The sequence below is a fragment of the Magnolia sinica genome, chromosome 8 (assembly GCF_029962835.1).
Source record: "Magnolia sinica isolate HGM2019 chromosome 8, MsV1, whole genome shotgun sequence".
NCBI classification, from domain to species: Eukaryota; Viridiplantae; Streptophyta; class Magnoliopsida; order Magnoliales; family Magnoliaceae; genus Magnolia; species Magnolia sinica.
In genome coordinates, this window is record NC_080580.1 from 23,201,582 (window position 1) to 23,220,501 (window position 18,920).

An 18,920-nucleotide genomic window follows, 5' to 3' on the forward strand; every position below is an offset into this window, starting at 1 on the left:
GAAATTGGCAACGCCATCTACCTGAATTTAATTTCATTTTTTTAAAGAACTACAAGGAGAAAGATATTAAATTGTTACGTATATAAATTAGATATTTAGAAAATTAAATATATACATTTTGTAGTCAAATTCAGGTTACTTGGTTCAAAAATTAATCAGACAGTCCGATACAGCTTCTCACCAAAGAGTGGACCGTTACACCACCATAAACATGTTCCAATTTATAAATGAATGCATATTTGGAATGCTTAGAATATTCCGGATTTAATACATATTTTTTTATATTTTTTTGGCAAATTTTTTTTTTTACGCCGTTTCGGGCCGTTACGCCCCCGTATCGCCGTTATGACCCCGAGGTCACCATTACGCCAACCGATACCGATACGGGACACCTTGCATATGATGAACTGAATGCATGATGGACTCAAACAAACTAACCCTAAACATGTAATGTATTCCCCTATAAGAACCCTAAGCTCTGATACCAAATTCGATGCAGGACATGAAATTAAACATGCTGTGTGAGATTTCAGGCTTAAAATCACCTTAGTTCAGAAACAATTACACAAATTCCATATCCCACATAAAAAGTCCAAACATTTAAGTAAAGGGGAATCTATGCGGGTCCAGGCTTACACAGGCTAAGACTGGACCAATAAAATTTATAAACCAAACGATGCTCAAAGGGAAATAGAAATCAGCCACACATGCATAGCAAACAGTCCCTAATCCAAGGGATTCCCCAATCTTAATTCAAGGAACCCTAGGGTGAAAAAATGGGCAAATAAATTAGGGCTAATGCAAACTAAGGCTAGGGTTTAGGAAATAGGAATGAAAAAAGGAAAACCAGAGGAAAACCTGATCCAGAGAAAGCTCCTGCATGCAGATGGTGGCCCGGGGCTGACGCACGTGCGCGGGTGGGCTGGCCGCACGTGTGATGGAAGTCCGCCTCCCCAAAGTGACGCCTAGGCCTTGGTCGACCAGGGAAGACCTCCAATCCCTCCAAGTTTGACGACGATCCGACGTAAGGTCGAGGCGTAGTGCTCCGCCGAAGTTTTAGCCCTCCACAGGTCCAGATTCTGGAAACTGGCTGTAGGGGAATGAATAGCTGCAAAAGCTGAGAAATTCAAAGCAATAATGATGATAGAAGATGAGAGATATGGATGGAAGAGGGTAGGGGAGGATGGGGATAGATGTGGCTTCGCACCACGGTAGTTAGAGGGCTTCGCACTCACTTTTGGATTCTTCCACAACTCACTAAGAGAGCAGAAAAATAAAACAGAAATTTTTATTAAACTTCAATGAATGAAAAGAACTACAAGGGGTGCCTATTTATAGGGAAAACCCTATACCCCAAAAACTCGTACCATGTGTGCAACCTATTACTTGACGATGAAGTAAACTAAAATAAAAACCAAACAAAGAAATCTAAAGCGTTCACGATGTTCTAAATAATAACAATAAGCAAAACCTAAAATTTGAAATCAATCCGATGAGTGGGCCACGATCATGAGATCCCATGATGGGCTTTTCTTAACTATCGGGCCCGCCCTTTTGAACCAAAACTTCGTCTTCTAGCTAGGAGGCTCTCCCGGGACGTCGTCATTGAGCCAGATCGATGGTGGGGCCCTCCTTCTGCGTACGTAGGTGCGTAGGGGGTGTGCGTGTGCGTGTGCGCATGATGTCCCCATCAGCATCACTTAAGATTACAATTTCTTCAGATTTGTGTTCTGTGTCCATATTCAAATATCAATTCACATGTTTTGTGAGAAACTCTACAAGAGGGTTATAATCAAGGCATAGGTAAGAAAATAATTGGTTGGTAAAATTTAAAAGCTTTAGGAATGGTTAGAGTTACATGTAGTGGTAGTACTACGCAAATTACATGCCTATAATGCCATTGATTGGTTGGGAAACTACATCTTCTTAGTTGATACTTTAAACTTTTTTCTAAAGACTTGGGCTTCCACAAGCCTTTGCTTTGTATCCGCTTTGCATAATAAACACAACGGTGGCCATGGTGTCATGATGATTTCCATTTTGCCAATATGCGCCGTTGTGTTTTAGCGATTTTACATATGATAATCACCAATGTTTGAAATATCGGTATCACGCAATGTATCGTACCCTTGGGATACAAATATGTATCGGTAATCGCATGGGATATATCGTTTGTATCGGATAATTTATCGCACTTTTTGGGAACCATGGGGAAAACGATTGAATTTTTCAATGAAACTTTAGGATTGTTAAAAAAGACCTTAACACACACTTTTAAAATGATAACATTTCAAAAAAAAAAAAGAAGTGCACATAATAGGTTTCCTTTGCATAGGATCCTAAGCTATGTGCTGTCTGACTGAACTAAGGCAACTATATTCAAATATAATGCATAACATTTATATATGTATTAAGACATGTATGAAAACACAACCAATTCATTCAAAAGCAAAAGATATAGTAAAAATTGAAAAACATACCTATCAATGATGTGACTGGCTATAGCCTAGACCCGCAGAGTTGCACGGTGGCTCGTAATCATTGTCTCCATCTTGACGGGGCTGGGATTAATAATGTTGCTTCATAAATCAACATTACCGTGCCTAGGTCATAGTAGAATGGTACCAATTAAGATACTCCTTGACATAACATTGGTACTCATCTTCTCCAAACTGAACCAATACTCCCATCCGTGGGTACTGTGCAATAGTCACAGTCTGTGGTTGATATGGATCTTGGATGGGCATAGATGCAGCTACTGGGTTATCCATTTCGCCCTCCATATCCATATTGCTGCTCATATCCCTGCTCGTATGCGAGTCTTGACTGTAATCGAAAAATGATGAGCCATAACTGCAGGAGTTGCCCCCTGCATATCCACTGGCTTCATACAATGTTTTAAATAATGTGTAGCATATAATGTAGCGTTTGGCCTTCTATAGTGTATAGCGTAAGCTATATAGCATGTAGCGTAAGCTACATAATACTTAATATTTTTTAATTAAAATAATAGAAAAATATGATGAAATTTACAAAATGCATAATTTCTATGAGTTCTTGACTACGAATCTGAATCATCAACCACATATTTCCATGCAAAATCTTTTTTACTCTCTCTACCTTTAGACATCTAAGTGTGACCTCTTTTTTCATTTGGATGGTCCGGATTGATCTAAATGCTCTATCCACGATATGGACCATAATTTGGATGGTCTGGATTAATTTAATATAGTGCTACGTGTGATAGGGATAAGTCATCACCATTTTAAAATATGTGATAAACTAATATAGAAAAACACTTTAAGAAGGAGATTTCAAGTAGCTTACGCTATCTACGTTATACACTACGCTATGCTACATTTAGCGTACGCTACATGCACTGTAGCTTACGCTACTAGGGAGTTATGCTACCTGCGTACGCTACGCTACTTAGCGTTCGCTACATGCTACGCTACGAGCGAACATGTATTGTACGCTACATGCCCTGTAGCTTACGCTACCAGGGAGTTACGCTACCTGTGTACGCTACATAGCATTTTAGCTACGCTACATGCTATGCTACGAGCGGCACTGAAAACATTGGCTTCATATCCATACGCCACTGAAAACACTGGCTTCATATCCATACCCATACTATGGCACATAACTCGAGCTACTCTCATGTCTTTGTGATCCATATCCATGCCGTGGCCTATAACTCGAGCTCCTCTCCCTCATCTGGAATCCAGATCTAGAGCGACCTCACTTCTCACGAATGATTGCGCCCCTCATGCATGTTGCCAGTAGCTCCTCAAAATTAGAAAGCTTATGGGTTTGTTTTTTCTTTTGTCGCCTCTGACGCTCATGTCTTATTGTAGATAAGATGGGGCCGTGGTTCTCCTACACGAGAACCACGGTCAAGGTCTTGTGTGGCATGACTGATATCGCCCTCCCCAGTGAAAGGGTTAAGAGGTATCTGAGACTGACTCCCACCCTTACTGCCACCATCCCTGTCACCATCATGACTACTGTCATTAGAGTCACCATCACCGGACCCACCCCCTGCATTACTCTTGGTGTCAGACAATGTCTCCCCTGCATATGTCCCACGTGATAGTGACTGCCGTAGATTGCCCTTCGGACTCTTCGTCAATGAGTTGAATGCCTCATCAGGAGATCTTTGCTGCTTCACATGTGCATCAATATCAATCCCTTTTTTCGCTGCCTCCACCGCAAAATGCGGTTTCAGTCACCCATCCGGAGTATCTAAATCATCCGACCTAACCCACTGGTAAATTGGGTCCTTGTTCTCATCCTCAATATATGAATGATGTCTGATCACCATCAGGTCCAGTGGGTCCTCTTGTGATTTTCTTATTCTTTCAGATCAGAGCAACCTCTCTCGTAGCTTCATATTGTAGTGGCAATACACTAGCTTCTGAAGCCTATTGTACCCGTCTGTTGTGCTTATTTGTGTGGATGAGGGAGAATGTGCTCAAATTTCTTTCACAAGGTGAAGAGGAGACCATCTGCGTGAGTAGACGGACAACCAGCTGCTATAAAACCTTGCAGTCAGTCCTGTTGATGGCCCACCATTCACTTGCAAAATTTAAAGTTATTTCATTAGTTTCAAATTCACAAAAAAAATATGTAAGCTAACTTTAAATGTAACAACTCACAGAACATCATGGTAGTCCTCGACATCATAGCGGCTTGGCATCTAAACATTCCTACCGTGTTGCGGAATTTAAGTATCTTTTGATGGCATATCAGAAGTATCCAAGTCATCTGACCTAACCCACTGGTAAATTGGGTCATCGTCCTCATCCTCAATATATGAATGTTGTCCTATCACCATCAGGTCTAGTGGGTCTTGTGCTTTTCTTCTTCATTCGAATCGAGTAGCCTCTCTCGTAGCTTCATATTGCAGTGGCAATACACTAGCTTATGAAGCCTATCGTACTTGTCTGTTGTGCTTATTTGTGTGGATGGGGGAGAATGTGCTCCAATTTCTTTCACAGGGTGAGGAGGAAACCGTTTGCACAAGCACACGAATAGCCAACCATTGTAAAACCTGGCAGTCAGTCTCGTATATGGCCCACCATTCGCTTGCGAAATATAAAGCTATATCATTAGTTTCAAATTTGAAAAAAAATAATATGAAAGCTAACTTTAAATGTAGTTACTCACACGATATCATGGTAGTCCTCGACATCATCGCGGCTTGACACTTGAACATTCCAGTTGCGTTGCGGAATTTAACAATTTGTTGATGGCATATAATTGCTAAGGGTTAGTATGGAATCATTAAGATGCAAATATGGAGATTGTAAGTGCAGAATATATTTACCTCAATACTGAATGTGCCTTTCCTTGGATAGTCGCGGAATAAGTGCTTGTACATGTCATGTACAACTCTTGTGCATTGTCAGTGTAGAGTTATCGACTGTAGTGGTATTTTGGATTTAGGAAATACGCTAAAAGCCAAATGATTCAAATATTTAGACATCAATAACAAAATACTGACGGATATAGAAAAAATCATATAAGTACTTACTAGCCTTATATATTGGGTGGGAAATTATCCTCTCCCAACGGTAGTTTATGATTGTATGCACTCACTTATATGCGTTGGAGGCTTTAACATGGATAACATCTTTCATCAGTTGTATGGAGGCATACAATGACCCATTGATGGATCTGTCTCATTGTCCACTATTCTCAATACTACATAAATGGGCTCCAGAATACCCATTACACCGCGCATGCGATCTCAAAACGCGTTGCTCAACATAAGCTCTTCAATTCTCCAGGTTACTCTATTTCCCCTCCTATTCTAATTTGCGTAGTCCTCTCCCAACGGTCCGTTTCGAGTGGTAGCATGCAGATGCCAGATCTACAGTAAGTTTCGAGGATGTACATGGAGGCGAGAGGGAAAAAAAACTAAAAAAATTAGAGGACATGTTTAGTGGAGGGAATGGAAGGAAAAAGGTTGGGAAGTATTTGGATGATGAACACGAGGGGATGAAGAAATATGTGGATTCACGTAAGTAGTCATGGGAGATGCACTGCTTCACAGTCATGTGTCACAGTTGGACCGGACCAATGAGTATGTCGGTCACAAATTTTGTGGTCTATTGCACGGGACATGAAATGTTCCTAAAGTCCGTAAATGTGAGCGATCAAATTAAAAATGTGGACCACATTTACAAATTAATGCATTGTGTCATCAAAGATGTTGGGAAGAAGAACATTGTGTAATTTTTTACAGATAATGGGAGTGCACTTTTCAAGGCGGGGAAGGACATACAGAACAAATATCATATGTGTTGGACCCCATGCGCAGCACATTGTATTGATCTCATGCTAGAGGCGATCGGGGATAGGCCGTCTGTGAAGACCGTTATTAGTGATTCACGGCTCATCACTACCTTCATATACAACCACACATGGTTATTAGTCGCGATGTGCGGGGAGTGTGGTGGGGATATAGTGCACCCCGGGGCGACATAGTTCGCCACAAATTATATCACCCTAAATAGCCTCCTCAGACACAAGCAAGGGCTATGGGACGTTTTCACCTCTCAGGACTACACAGATTGAAATAGGAGAGGGAATAGAGTAACCTGGAGAATCGAAGAGCTTGTGTTGAGCAATACGTTCTGGGATCGCGTGCGTGGTGTAGTGGGTATTCTGGAGCCCATTTATGTAGTGTTGATGATGGTGGACAAAGATGAATCCATCGATGGGATCGTTGAAAGATGCTATCAAGGTTAAAGCCCACAATGCATATAAGTGGGTGCATGCAATAATAAACAATCGTTGGGAGCGAACACTTTCCCACCCACTACATAAGCCTAGTAAGTACTTATATGATTTTTTTTTTTTCTATCTCCTTCAGTACTTTGCTATTGATGTCTAAATATTTGAATAATGTTTATTTTCAGTGTATTTCCTAAATCCAAAATACCACTACGGTCGGAAACTCTATGCTGACAATACACTGCAGAGTGTTGTACATGACATGTACGAGCACACTTATTCCCCGATTGTCTGGGGAAAGGCACATTAGATATTTAGGTAAATATATTCCGCACTTACATTTTCCATATTTGCATCTTAACGATTTCATACTTGCCCTTGGCTGATATATGCCATCAACAAATTGTTAAATTCCGCGACGTGACGGGAATGTTCGGATACTAGACCGCAAGGATGTCGAGGACTACCATGATGTCATGTGAGCCGTTACATTTAAAGTTAGTTTTCATATTATTTTTTGCAAATTCAAAACTAACGAAATAACTTTAAATTTTGTAAGCGAATGGTGGGCCATGTACGGGACTGATTGCGAGGTTTTATAGCGGCTGGTTGTTTGTTTACTCGCGCAGATGGTCTCCTCCTCACCCTGTGAAAGAAATTTGAGCAAATTCTCCCTCATCCACATAAATAAGCACAACAGACTGTGGTGCGATAGGCTTCAGAAGCTATTGTATTGCCACTACAATATGAAGCTACAAGAGAGGCTGCTTTGATCCAAAAGAAGAATAAAATCATAGGACCCACTGGATCTGATGGCGATCGGACATCATTCATATATTGAGGACAAGGACGAGGACCCAGTTTATCAGTGGGTTAGGTTGGGTGATTTAGATACTTCGGATGGGTGACTGAAGCTGCATGTTGGAGCGGATGTAGAGAAACAAGGGATCGATATTGATATATATGTGGAGCAGTAGAGATCTCCTGATGAGGCATTCAACTCATTGACGAGGAGTCCGGAGGGCAGTTCGCGACCATCATTATCACGTGGGACACGTGGTAGGGAGACATTGTCCGACATCGAGAGTAATGCAGGGGGTGGGTTTGGTCCGGTGATGTTGACTCTAATGACAATAGCGATGATGGTGTTGATGGTGGCAGCGAGGGTGGGAGTCAGTCTCAGAGGCCACACAGGACCTCGACTATGGTTCTCTTCTAGGAGAACCACGGCCTTATCTTATCTACAATATGGCATACGAGCGCCATAGGCTACAGAAGAAAAAACAGACCTAGAAGCTCTCTAAATTTGAGGAGCTACTAGCAACATACATGAGGGGCACATGCGTTCATGAGAAGCAAGGCGGATCTAGATTTGGATTTCAAATGAGGGAGGGGAGCTTGAGTTACAGGCAACAACATGGATACGGATCACAGACACATGAGAATAGCTTATGTTCTGTGCCACAGTATGGGTATGGATATGAAGCTAGTGGATATATGGAGGGGGTTATGGCTCATCATTTTTTGATTACAGTCAAAACTTCACTTTTGCATATGGGTAGGTATATGAGCGGCAATATGCATACCCAATAGCTGTATCTATGCCTATCCTAGATCCATATTAGCCACAGACTAATTACAAATGGACGTATTTGTTTAGTTCAGAAAGAATGAGTACCAATGTTATGTCAGGGAGTATTTTAATTAGTACCATTCTACTATGGCTTAGGCACAATACTGTCGATTTGTGGAGCAACATTATTATTCTTAGCCCCATCGAGATGGAAACAATGATTACGAGCCACCATGCAACTCTATGTGGGTTTAGGCCATAGACAGTCACATCATTGATAAGTATGTTTTTCAATTTCTACTATATCTTTTGCTTTTGAATTAATTGGTTGTGTTTTCATACATGTTTTGATACATTATACATTCATAAATTTTATGCATTATATTTGAATATAGTTGCCTTAGTTTTGTCAAACAACACATAGCTCAGGACCCTATATGAAGGAAACCTATTATGTGCACTTTTTTTGAGATGTTATGATTTAAAAGTGTGTATTAAGGACTTTTTTTTAACAATCCTTAAAGTTTCATTGGAAAATTCAACCATTTCCCCAATATTTCCCTATGTTTCTCAAAAAGTGTGATAAATTATCCGATACGAATGGTGCATCTCGTGCGATAACCAATACGTACATGTATCCCAAGGGTGCGATACATTGCGTGATACCGATATTTTAAACATTGATGACATCAATGATTGAATATTTGACAAAAAAAATAATTATTAATATTATTTTTTTGCCCATATATGTTTTTGGGGAATGCATTTTTGTTGTGTTTTAACAACTCTGCTTGAGTTGTTTTGCATGAAACCATGAATTTGGTGGATAATCACAATCTAGTGGTGTATATCGGGTGGGAATCCCAAAGGTGGGAAATATATGACTTTTTAAAACAGATTAGGAAGAAAATGGGTAGAATTCCATAACTATGTATGAGTTTCATGCATTGTCATAGATTTCAAGAAGGAAATTTCTATTTTGAAGGTGAAAATAGAAGAAATTGGGAAAATCCGACTTTCTTCTGTTTTCATCCTTTAAAATTGCAATCTTAGTGTGGAAAAGTATATGTTGATGACTGTAGTTATAAAAAAATATATGTTGATGAGTGTGCCCTCTATAGATTAGCCTCCATAACCCCTAATAGCGGTAGTCAAATTTTTTTGGCAATGGAACTTCAATCACTTTCTAAATCAGTATCCCAAGGGTGTGATACATTGCACGGTTCCGATATTTCGAACATTGATGACATCAATGATGCGACATTTGACAAAAAATTAATTAATTTTTTTCCCATATCTGTTTTGGGGATTGCATTTTTGGTGTTTTAACAACTCTGCTTGAGTTGTTTTGCATCAAAACATGAATTTGGTGGATAATCACAATTAGGGCTGAAAGTCGGGCGGGTTGGGTCGGGTTGGTGCTCAACCCTAGCCCAACCCAAGCTTCCTATACCTCAACCCTAACCCAACCCAACCCAACCTCGGGTTGGGAATTCTCAACCCAAGCCCAACCCAAGTGTGCTCGGTCGGTTGGTTGGGTGGATACATGCCAATCTTTTTGTTATTATATTAGTCTATTATATTTCAATACACGACTTATTTTTCGTACCTATGATTTTATTAATTATATATGTAGTTATTTATCGTAAATAATTTCATTTTTTCTAAACAAATAAGATAAATATATAAGACAATTACTTCTTTAAAAGTCGTGTTGTGTAGCACGCAATCTATCTAGGAGAGAAATCCAGTGTATCTTGTTAGCTTGAGTCATCGAAAATGACATGGACCAATGAGACCTGATGGCACTAGAATTTCCTGTGCCTTTAACACAGAGTATCTGCATTCAATTATAATTTATAACTTATATATCGATCGGGTTCGGGTTGGGTCAAGCAACCCGAGACCTCAACCTGAGCCCAACCCAAGTGTTATCGGGTTGGTGTTTTTATAGCCCAAGCCCAAAACTAAACCCGATACATCCTGCTCAAGCCCAACCCAATGTCGGGTCGGTCACAGGTTGGTCGGGTTGAACCTGTCTGACTTTCAGCCCTAATCACAATCCAGGGGTGTATATCGGGCGGCAATCCCAAAGGTGAGAAATATTTGATTTGTTTAAACAGATTAGCAAGAAAATGAGTAGAAATCCATAACTATGCATGAGTTTCATGCATTGTCATAGATTTCAAGAAGGAAATTTCTGTTTTGAAGGTGAAAACAGAATAAATTGGGAAAATCCAACTTTCTTCTGTTTTCATCCTTTAAAATCGCAATCTTGGTGTGGAAAAATATATGTTGATGACTGTAGTTCAAAAAATATATGTTGATGAGTGTGGGCCTCTATAGATCAGCCTCCAGAACCCCTAATAACAGTAGTTGATATTCTTCGGCAATGGAACTTCAATACCTTTCTAAACCTGTCAAAATGCCAAAAGAATCTATCTCTGTCCATCCCTTCAGAAAGTGGGAAACAAAGAGAGAGCACACTTCATCAAAGGATTTTGCAAATCGAGCGACTGCTTATTTGACCTTCTTCAACAATTACAGACTCCACCCACTTATTAGCTTCATTCTCTGACAAATGAATCGTCTTGGAGGTTACTCAAAACTGACGTCACAATTGCTGGATGGAAGAAGGTTCACTGGAACTAACACTGGAAAAGTTATCATCACTGAGATGGTCAGCCCCACTGAATGTCATCAACCACTTTAGTACGCTCCCATCTGATATGATTTTAAATTGTTATCTGTTATTTTGAGTTTTAGGATGGGCTATAACATTCTGTTCTTTGTCAAGTTGTCTGGTGCGAGCAGCAGTCGCAAGTGATGTGCTCTTTTTGGTGCTATCTGCTACGTATTACTGCTGTTGTTGTCAATTGTCATATATTTATGTGTCCATGGTGGCAGCATTTAGTTGATATTACATGTTTGTATAAGTCATTATGTTAGTTGGATGTAGATATCATTTATTCCATCACGCTTTTTAAATATTTCATTGATGAAGAAGCACCATTTTGTGTTTTTATGCGCAACTGATGTTCAGTTGATATATTTTCAAGTCAGACGCTTTAAGTTCTTGTCCTAATACGATAAGTTTATGCTCTTATGTTTAACATGAAAATCATACAGCTTTCTCGATGTTCTTGTTTTTGTTTTGGTTGTTCCTCCTTATGCTTATAGATGACGCTTTAAGTAATATTTTCTTTATTTTGTTCACTTTGTTTTTGTTATGTTTTTTGGATGTAAGCTGATGAGTTATTTGTCAATGTTACAGTTGCATCTCGTGCATGGGAAACATCAAAGGGTCAATCCTTGGTACCATTCATTTCATAATTTTTGAGTCGTCAATTTTTTTAGGTACAGAGAGCTAAAGGGTATTCACATCTATTATAATGTTTTCATCCTTTTGTAGATTCCTTTTGCAGATTTTCTAAATCATAACGGGGTTTCAGAGGCATTCTTATTAAGTGATGATGATAAAGAAGTCTCAGAGGTGCCTCTCTATTAAATTATGTAATTAAAGTAGTGTCTAGAAAGTATGATCAATGTTTGAAATATCGGTATCGCTTTAAGTATTGCACCCTTGGGATACGGATACATATCGATTATCGGATGGGATATATTGGTTGTATCGCGTAATGTATTGTTGTTGTTGGTAACATGGGGAAACATTGGGAAATTGGTCGAATTTTTAATGAAACTTCAGTGATTGTTAAAAAAAGACATCAATAGACACTTATAAACCAAAACATTACAAAAAACAAGTGCACATAATAGGTTTTCTTTGTATGAGGTCCTAATCTATATGCTGCCTAACTGAATTAATGCAAGTATATTGAAAGTCTATTCATGTAATTTATAAATGTAAGAAGACGTGGAAACACAAGCAATACATTCAAAAGCAAAAGAAGAATCACTAAGTCAGGTTACATACATGTTTGATTCGATGTTCAGACACAGAGATCGCAACCGATTTGCGAGAAATTGGAAAATTTTGATTTTTTTTTTTTCAATTTTCCACAACTCGATCCATCTCCTCTAAATCTCGAAATGCTCCTAATCAATGATTTTTCATGGTTTAGTAAAAATTTGACATTGATTTAACATGATTTACAAAAGAAAAAAAAAGGATCGAAAATTGACAATGCTCACCGATTGAACATGTGGGATGTATCCCACTGCTTGTGCGTTTTGTATTGCACAAGTGGGAAATATATATATATATATATATATATCGGCCGATATCGTTGATTTTTAAAACACTGGGTATGAGTATGGTACTTCTGTTTTGGCATAGATGTGTGAGGTCAGCGATCATACAAGAGAACCTACTCTATGCATTCAAGAGAAAAAATGAAACAATGATTTCAACCAAAATGAACAAATGACTTGCATCATGTCAGCAGGACTGAGAGCTGTGGGTAGACCAATCTGCACAACATGAGCTACTTAATCATCTGATTAAAATTCTTTGAACTAAGCGAGACCTTGATATCAACGTGTACTGTGTGGTGCTATTTTAAACTCCAAAATTAATGAACACAGTATACAAGCTTATTGTGGAAGGCACGTGGATACATAGAGATCATCTCTGCCATCCAGCATGCATCTTTTACATGTCACAACAAGGGAATCTTGGCCATCGAGCATGCATCATTTACATGTCGCAGAGAAAGCATCTTAACCATCCATCATAGGCTTTTAACATGTACTGGTTGCACATAATTTATATTCATTGATCAAATGAACAAGTGCATGTGAGTGTGGATGAGCATCAATTATTGGTATCCTAGAAAAGTTTGTGCCATAATGGTATTGAGATCTAAACTGGAACAACGGCTTTCAGTGTTTGAATTCATTGATCTGGAGATGGGATCATCATCATCACCATCAAATCGAAGCCTTATCCCAAATCACTGTGGTTAGCTACACGAGTCGTGTTCCCCCTTGTGACTCTATCAGGGACCATATCCTCAGTTAAACCATAGGTCCTCAAGTCTTGCCTTGCAACCTCCACCATGCCCTTTTGGGCTTTCCCCTTTGCCCTTTTAGAGCCTTCAACTTGAATCAATTCACTCCTAACCATCTCCAACTCAAGACTTGGAGATGGGATGATTGCTTTTATTTTTGTGAATGGCAACTCAATTTATTAGAAAAGGAAGCAAAAAGCGGAACAAAGAAATGAGATGATTGTAGGATGTGATACCCCAGGTCGGTCTGAAAGATAACTTGTTTGCCTACAATGAAGGCAGGGAATCCAGGACAATCGATCTTGCTGGTTTATTGCCCTAGATTTGTGATCCCCCACTGTTTGAACACTTAGCAAACAGACTACTATGATTGACTAGATCGCCTCTGTATGCAGGTATATTTATAGGATCTCACTACTGCAACATAGCTGGCTATGTTCAAGCTAATTTTGATGAATAAAAAGATAAGAGGGGTCTTACTGATCCTACTGATTATGAAGCATGGGAGAGAATTATTCGATCAATTATGCTTTGAAAGGGATTGGTCCATTGTATTGGATACCCTTTAAACTCCCTTGATCTAAAACTGGTTTAGAGGCATTTTGAAAGTCGTGATGTATGAGCATGTTCTTTGTGCATATGCTAAGAAGAAATCTTTTGAAAAGACATTCGGCTAGAGGTGCTGGTGCTACCTTTTTTCTGTTTCTTCTTCTTCTATTTAAAATAAAAATAAAAATAAAAACCTACTTTTTGATAAGCTTTCAATGGCTAGATTTGGGGCCCAAATTGACATAGAAATAGGGCACACCACATGCGGCAGCCGAAATTGTAAGGAGGGGATCTCAAAACTACAACAAGCGTTAAAGGCTGGAACCACAAGAGGAAATAGAATCAGGGGAAGATCAGAAGCTAAACTTCCCATTTTTGGACCGCTTCCATTTTTATTTTTTTTCTACTTGACCTTTGCTTCCCATTCTTGGACCATTTCCAAAATTTTCTTGTACTTGACCTTTGCTTCTTTATTAGCTAAACAAAATGTGATGGAAAGAGTCCTTGTATCAAAGGGAAAAAAGTAAAAAACCAAAAAGAAAGAAACAGAATAAGAGGAATAAGAGGGACAAGATCCACAACCCACTTGAGCTACACAAATGTGTCTACAACCTCTATACATAGCCCACAACACCAATCTAATTTCCTCTTCATCAAACTCCCTTTCAAGTCAATGCTATATTGGGAGATTTGTTTCGAAGGCATGACATTAAGCTTTGGTCTCGACTCTTGAGGTGTTTCTTCTTTAGAGTTCAGTTGGGACTAAAAGTTGACAATTTCTACTTTTTAGCAAGATTCTCCAACATTCATATGAACCTTATAAATGTGACTGCCTTCTTCTTCCGTTCACTGGCTTGGGAAAAAGTGGCATTTTCATCTCCTTTAACTCTAGGGCTCTAGCCTTTTGCGTCCATGCCACTGCCTCTTTCCTTAGGATCGCTTAATAATGAACTTGAGAACTTCTCTTTACATCCTTGCTCTTTCCTATTTGAAGATTCTATCTTATTGAGGATATCCTCCCTTTTCATGTCACCTTTTTTCACCTTCGATTTGAGTTTTTTTTTTTTTCCATAATTCTGAGTTCTACTTGTCCTTGGACTTTTTATTTCTCCCACCACGAGGCGACTGAAGAAAAAAATCATTCTCTAGATGCCAATTCTAAAAACAGAACGGAGATGATGGCCTAGTTGTGATGCCGGACGATTCCAAATTGTTAGGGTTAATTGAAATTAGGGCTACATCTTTCCCCTCTCTCCGCAATTTGCATTAATCAACTAATAAGGGAAAAACATATGGTAGTCCATAGCAATGTTCGCAATATCGGTATTGCGTTACGTATTGCACCCTTGGGATACATGGGTAGTGGCAGTCGATCCTCTGTTTGGGGACACCGAATCTAGTAGGTGTCTCGATGGCATGAGGTGGAGGCCCGACTTACAAAGGTCCTATTGGCTGATGGATGCGTGGTGCTCAGTGGGTATTAATGGCGGTGTTGCTAGCGTGATGGGTTCGTAATGGCGGTGGCTACAGTGTGGCAAGTGGAAGATGGGGCAGAGGTATGGAGTGGTAGCGCCGAATAGACGACGGAGATAATGCCGCTGTTTGCACCTCTATTTGTGGCAGCGAAGGGGTGGTCAGGAGATGGGTCCGGGTTAATAAAGATGTTCAGAGCTTCATGAAGGTTAGTGGAAGGAGAGACCTACTGACAAAACTGGGTTCAATAGCAGGGTTTGAAATTGCTCCGGAGGATAAATCTTGAACTAGGTTGTTCTCAGCAACCATCTTTGGGAGCACACTTTGTGAGGGAGCTTCATGAAGGTTAGTGGGAGGAGAGACCTATTGACAAAAGCAGGTTCAATAGCAGGGTTTGAAATCTTTCAGGAGGATAAAGCTTGAACTAGGTTGTTCTCGGCAACCATCTTTGGGAGCACACCTTGTGAGGGAGTGGAAGGCACCACTTCACCCGAAGAGGTCTCGGATATGAGATGACTAGCAGGAGGAGAACAATCAATGGAAGGAGATGATAACTTAGTCATGGAATCCTTCTAACTAGGTGGTGCTGCCACTTTGAATCCCTGCTTCTGACTGTCAATCTTGCTCCTGCTTCCTACTTATTTACACATGTCTACATTTTGAAAGAGACGTTTCCTGTTCCAGCACCCAAATTTGTTGCCACTTCACTTCGAGCTTGATGCAACTATAGATGAAAGTTGAACTACCACGGACAGGTCTTCATCAACGTACGTCAAAAATTCTTCCGGTATGACTTCAAAAAAAAAAAAAATAAATCTTTGGGTATGGCCTCATCTTATAACTACTTCATTTCTAAACTCGGGCAGGCATCCTTTGGAACATTATTTAAAGACATTTTCACAAGAACTTCAATGAGATTGAGATATTGAGAATCTATGGGGAGGAGAGCTTGCTTTCGGAACTGCAAGTTAGCCCAGACTCGATCCCAAAATATAGTGATTGCTGCCATCATCCTGCACTCCTTTTGATATCATACCCTCAATAACTATCTCGAGCTTCTCATGATACAAAGGCCTTTTAAAAATAGAACCTTATTGAGTTATGAAATAAGATAACTGCTGTAACATGGGTCCAATTTAGTGCTGCCAGCCTCCCCACTAAGACACGTGTCTGCCATTTTGTAAGGGTTAGTGCCTGTAATGTGATAGAGAATCTGCCTGTGATCGTCTTCATCATCATGTGGTGCTATCCCTGCCCCATGAGACAACTCACAACAGCCTTTTCTTCTGAGTCTGAACCACGTCTCCATTCCTTGCTCCTGTTTCCAGGATAATGTGTCATTGGCAACATCACTTAATTGTCTCTATCCCTTCTGTCCTTCCTGCACATGGAAGGATACCAATACCCTTTGCTTCACCGCTGGCACTTCTGAATTACACTGGCACCAGAGATGGACATTGTCTAGAACAGGAATCTGAGCTTTCCCTGTCTTCCCTGCTGACTGTGTATTATCTGCCTTACACAATCAAAGGGATGGACATTCAGACCCATCAATGATGACCTAAACTCTGCCTATGTCTGTATGTTCTTTGCAAACCCTCGTCGAATCTACCTCTAGAACAGTTCCAATGCAGGGGTCTAGAGCCTTGAATGTCTCCTCATCCTCGGCATGGAGAGGAACCCCCAATAGGTTTGGCCATACTGATCTACCTGACATCCCCACTTGATCATCCCAATGTTGCCGATTGGAGACCAGGCCTCCTTGTCTTCCCAACCCTCTTCCAGAATTCTGACTGCTTCGCCAATTTGGCTTCTCCCAGAAAGGTAGAAAGTTTCCCCACCTTGTGTTTGTCCAGATCTGAATCGATTCCAAAGAAATGATTTAAAATCCACCATACTGATAGGGCACACTTTGAGTAGAGTTCTGTTTCAGCCAGTGGAGAATCTGATAACACAACCCATCCATTTTTTTGGTTGGATGGGTGAATGTACAACTCCAATACATGCTTCTTTGAATGATTGAGTACTAGCCTACCAGCTGCTTGCTGAATCTACCACAAGAGATGACAATTGAGGAGTGGCTAAGTGCGTGGAGCAACGGGATCAAATCCCAGGATGAATCTCCAACTCTCTCTCTTTCCTTTCCTTTTCCTCTCCTCTCTTTCTTAGGGTTTAAAATTCGTATGGAATATAAGAGGGAGGGTTTAAGGCCCTTATATAGGCCCAGGTCTGATGGAAATGGCCCTTGGGCCAAGGTATATTTAGGTTATATCCAAAGGGCGTCTGTTTCAGCCCAACGGAGCACTTCTGGTGACCCCTTTTCCACGTGCGGTCGGACTTAAGCTCTATGACCATGGATCTAGGTCAGGCTGAGTTTTCGCTCTGATCGGGTTTACAGATCGACCATGGCGGACCAGTTTCAGTTCAACGGTCACCGTCACTCGATCAGGGCCACAAGTACATTGCCATGTATGGGAAATTTTTCCTGATTCGAAGGTGTATTTGGGTCAGATTCTGACGGTCTGAATCCTTATATTTGGCCCGCAAGCGACACGACTCAGTTTACTTCAATTCGAATTTTACTTCTAAAGATATTCACGTTTCTCACACACTTTGTTCCGGGCTCAAGTTGTGCATTTCTAGACACAATTAAGACTTGTTTTCCGAGGGGGTTGTCAAGTCCATAATGTGGTCATAGCTGTATAGTTTTGCGGTTATCGGACTTTCGACGTACGGTCCAGGTCCGATACGGAGTTTCGGTGTGCTCCCGAGAGCAACCGGGTTTAGGGATGGATTCTAGATTTCAGGGTAATGTAGCGTCAATGATTCTGCACGGTTTGGGTCTTGCAGATCATATTTAAAGTGATTAGTGTTAATTTCATAAGTACTCTAGTTTAGCACTTGCTAATATTAACCTAATTTCTAAAGGTTTCGGTCCTGGGTGATTTCTGTCTGAGGTGGTACTCGGGTCCTTGTACGGATTTTTCCGAGACGTTACAGAAGAAGACTATTTGTCTGCTCTCTATGGTGATGTTTAAATATACACATTTGTGGAAAAAGAAGAAGACTATTGTCTGCTCTCTATGGTGATGTTTAAATATACACATTTGTGGAAAAAGAAGAAGACTATTGTCTGCTCTCTATGGTGATGTTTAAATATACACTAGAGAGTATACACAAAATGAGACTGAGTTATCAGAATTCACTTGCATCTTTCTTTTCTTTTCTTTTCTTTTCTTCTTCTTCTTTTTCTTCTTCTTTTTTGACTTTTGATGCAGCCAAAGATCAAATTGGGTTATAGATTGAGCAACATTCGCAATAGTCCACAAAATATCCAAATTGAATGTCTTACAGCAAGTAATGGATATTACAGCAATATTTCAACATCCACTTGCAATAATTAAAAAGGGAGAAGATCAGTTGTAAAAATACCCACAGAAAGTGTTGCAAAGCTAGTCTCCGCCCCCCGCCCCCCCCCCCGCCAAACAAACAGAGCTGCAAAGCCTGGTCTACCCCTCCCAAAATAAAAAAACCCCTTTCGTAAAAGTTAGTTCCACTAAATCCTGCCAATTCCGGAACAATAAACCAATCACAACCCTGCATCAATCTAATCC

The 18,920-nt window shown here is 40.1% G+C and overlaps 1 protein-coding gene across 4 annotated transcripts in view; it reads left to right on the forward strand.

Annotated features, from left to right (window-relative positions):
* The window catches only part of LOC131253085 (fructose-bisphosphate aldolase-lysine N-methyltransferase, chloroplastic), a 63,622-nt gene that overhangs the window by 32,729 nt on the left and 11,973 nt on the right, over positions 1–18,920 (forward strand). For all 4 annotated transcript variants that reach the window (XM_058253912.1, XM_058253914.1, XM_058253913.1 and 1 more), the window contains exons 8-9: positions 11,589–11,629; positions 11,727–11,807. In XM_058253912.1, the coding sequence (XP_058109895.1) occupies positions 11,589–11,629; positions 11,727–11,807 (122 nt within the window). The remainder of the gene's footprint in view (positions 1–11,588; positions 11,630–11,726; positions 11,808–18,920) is intronic.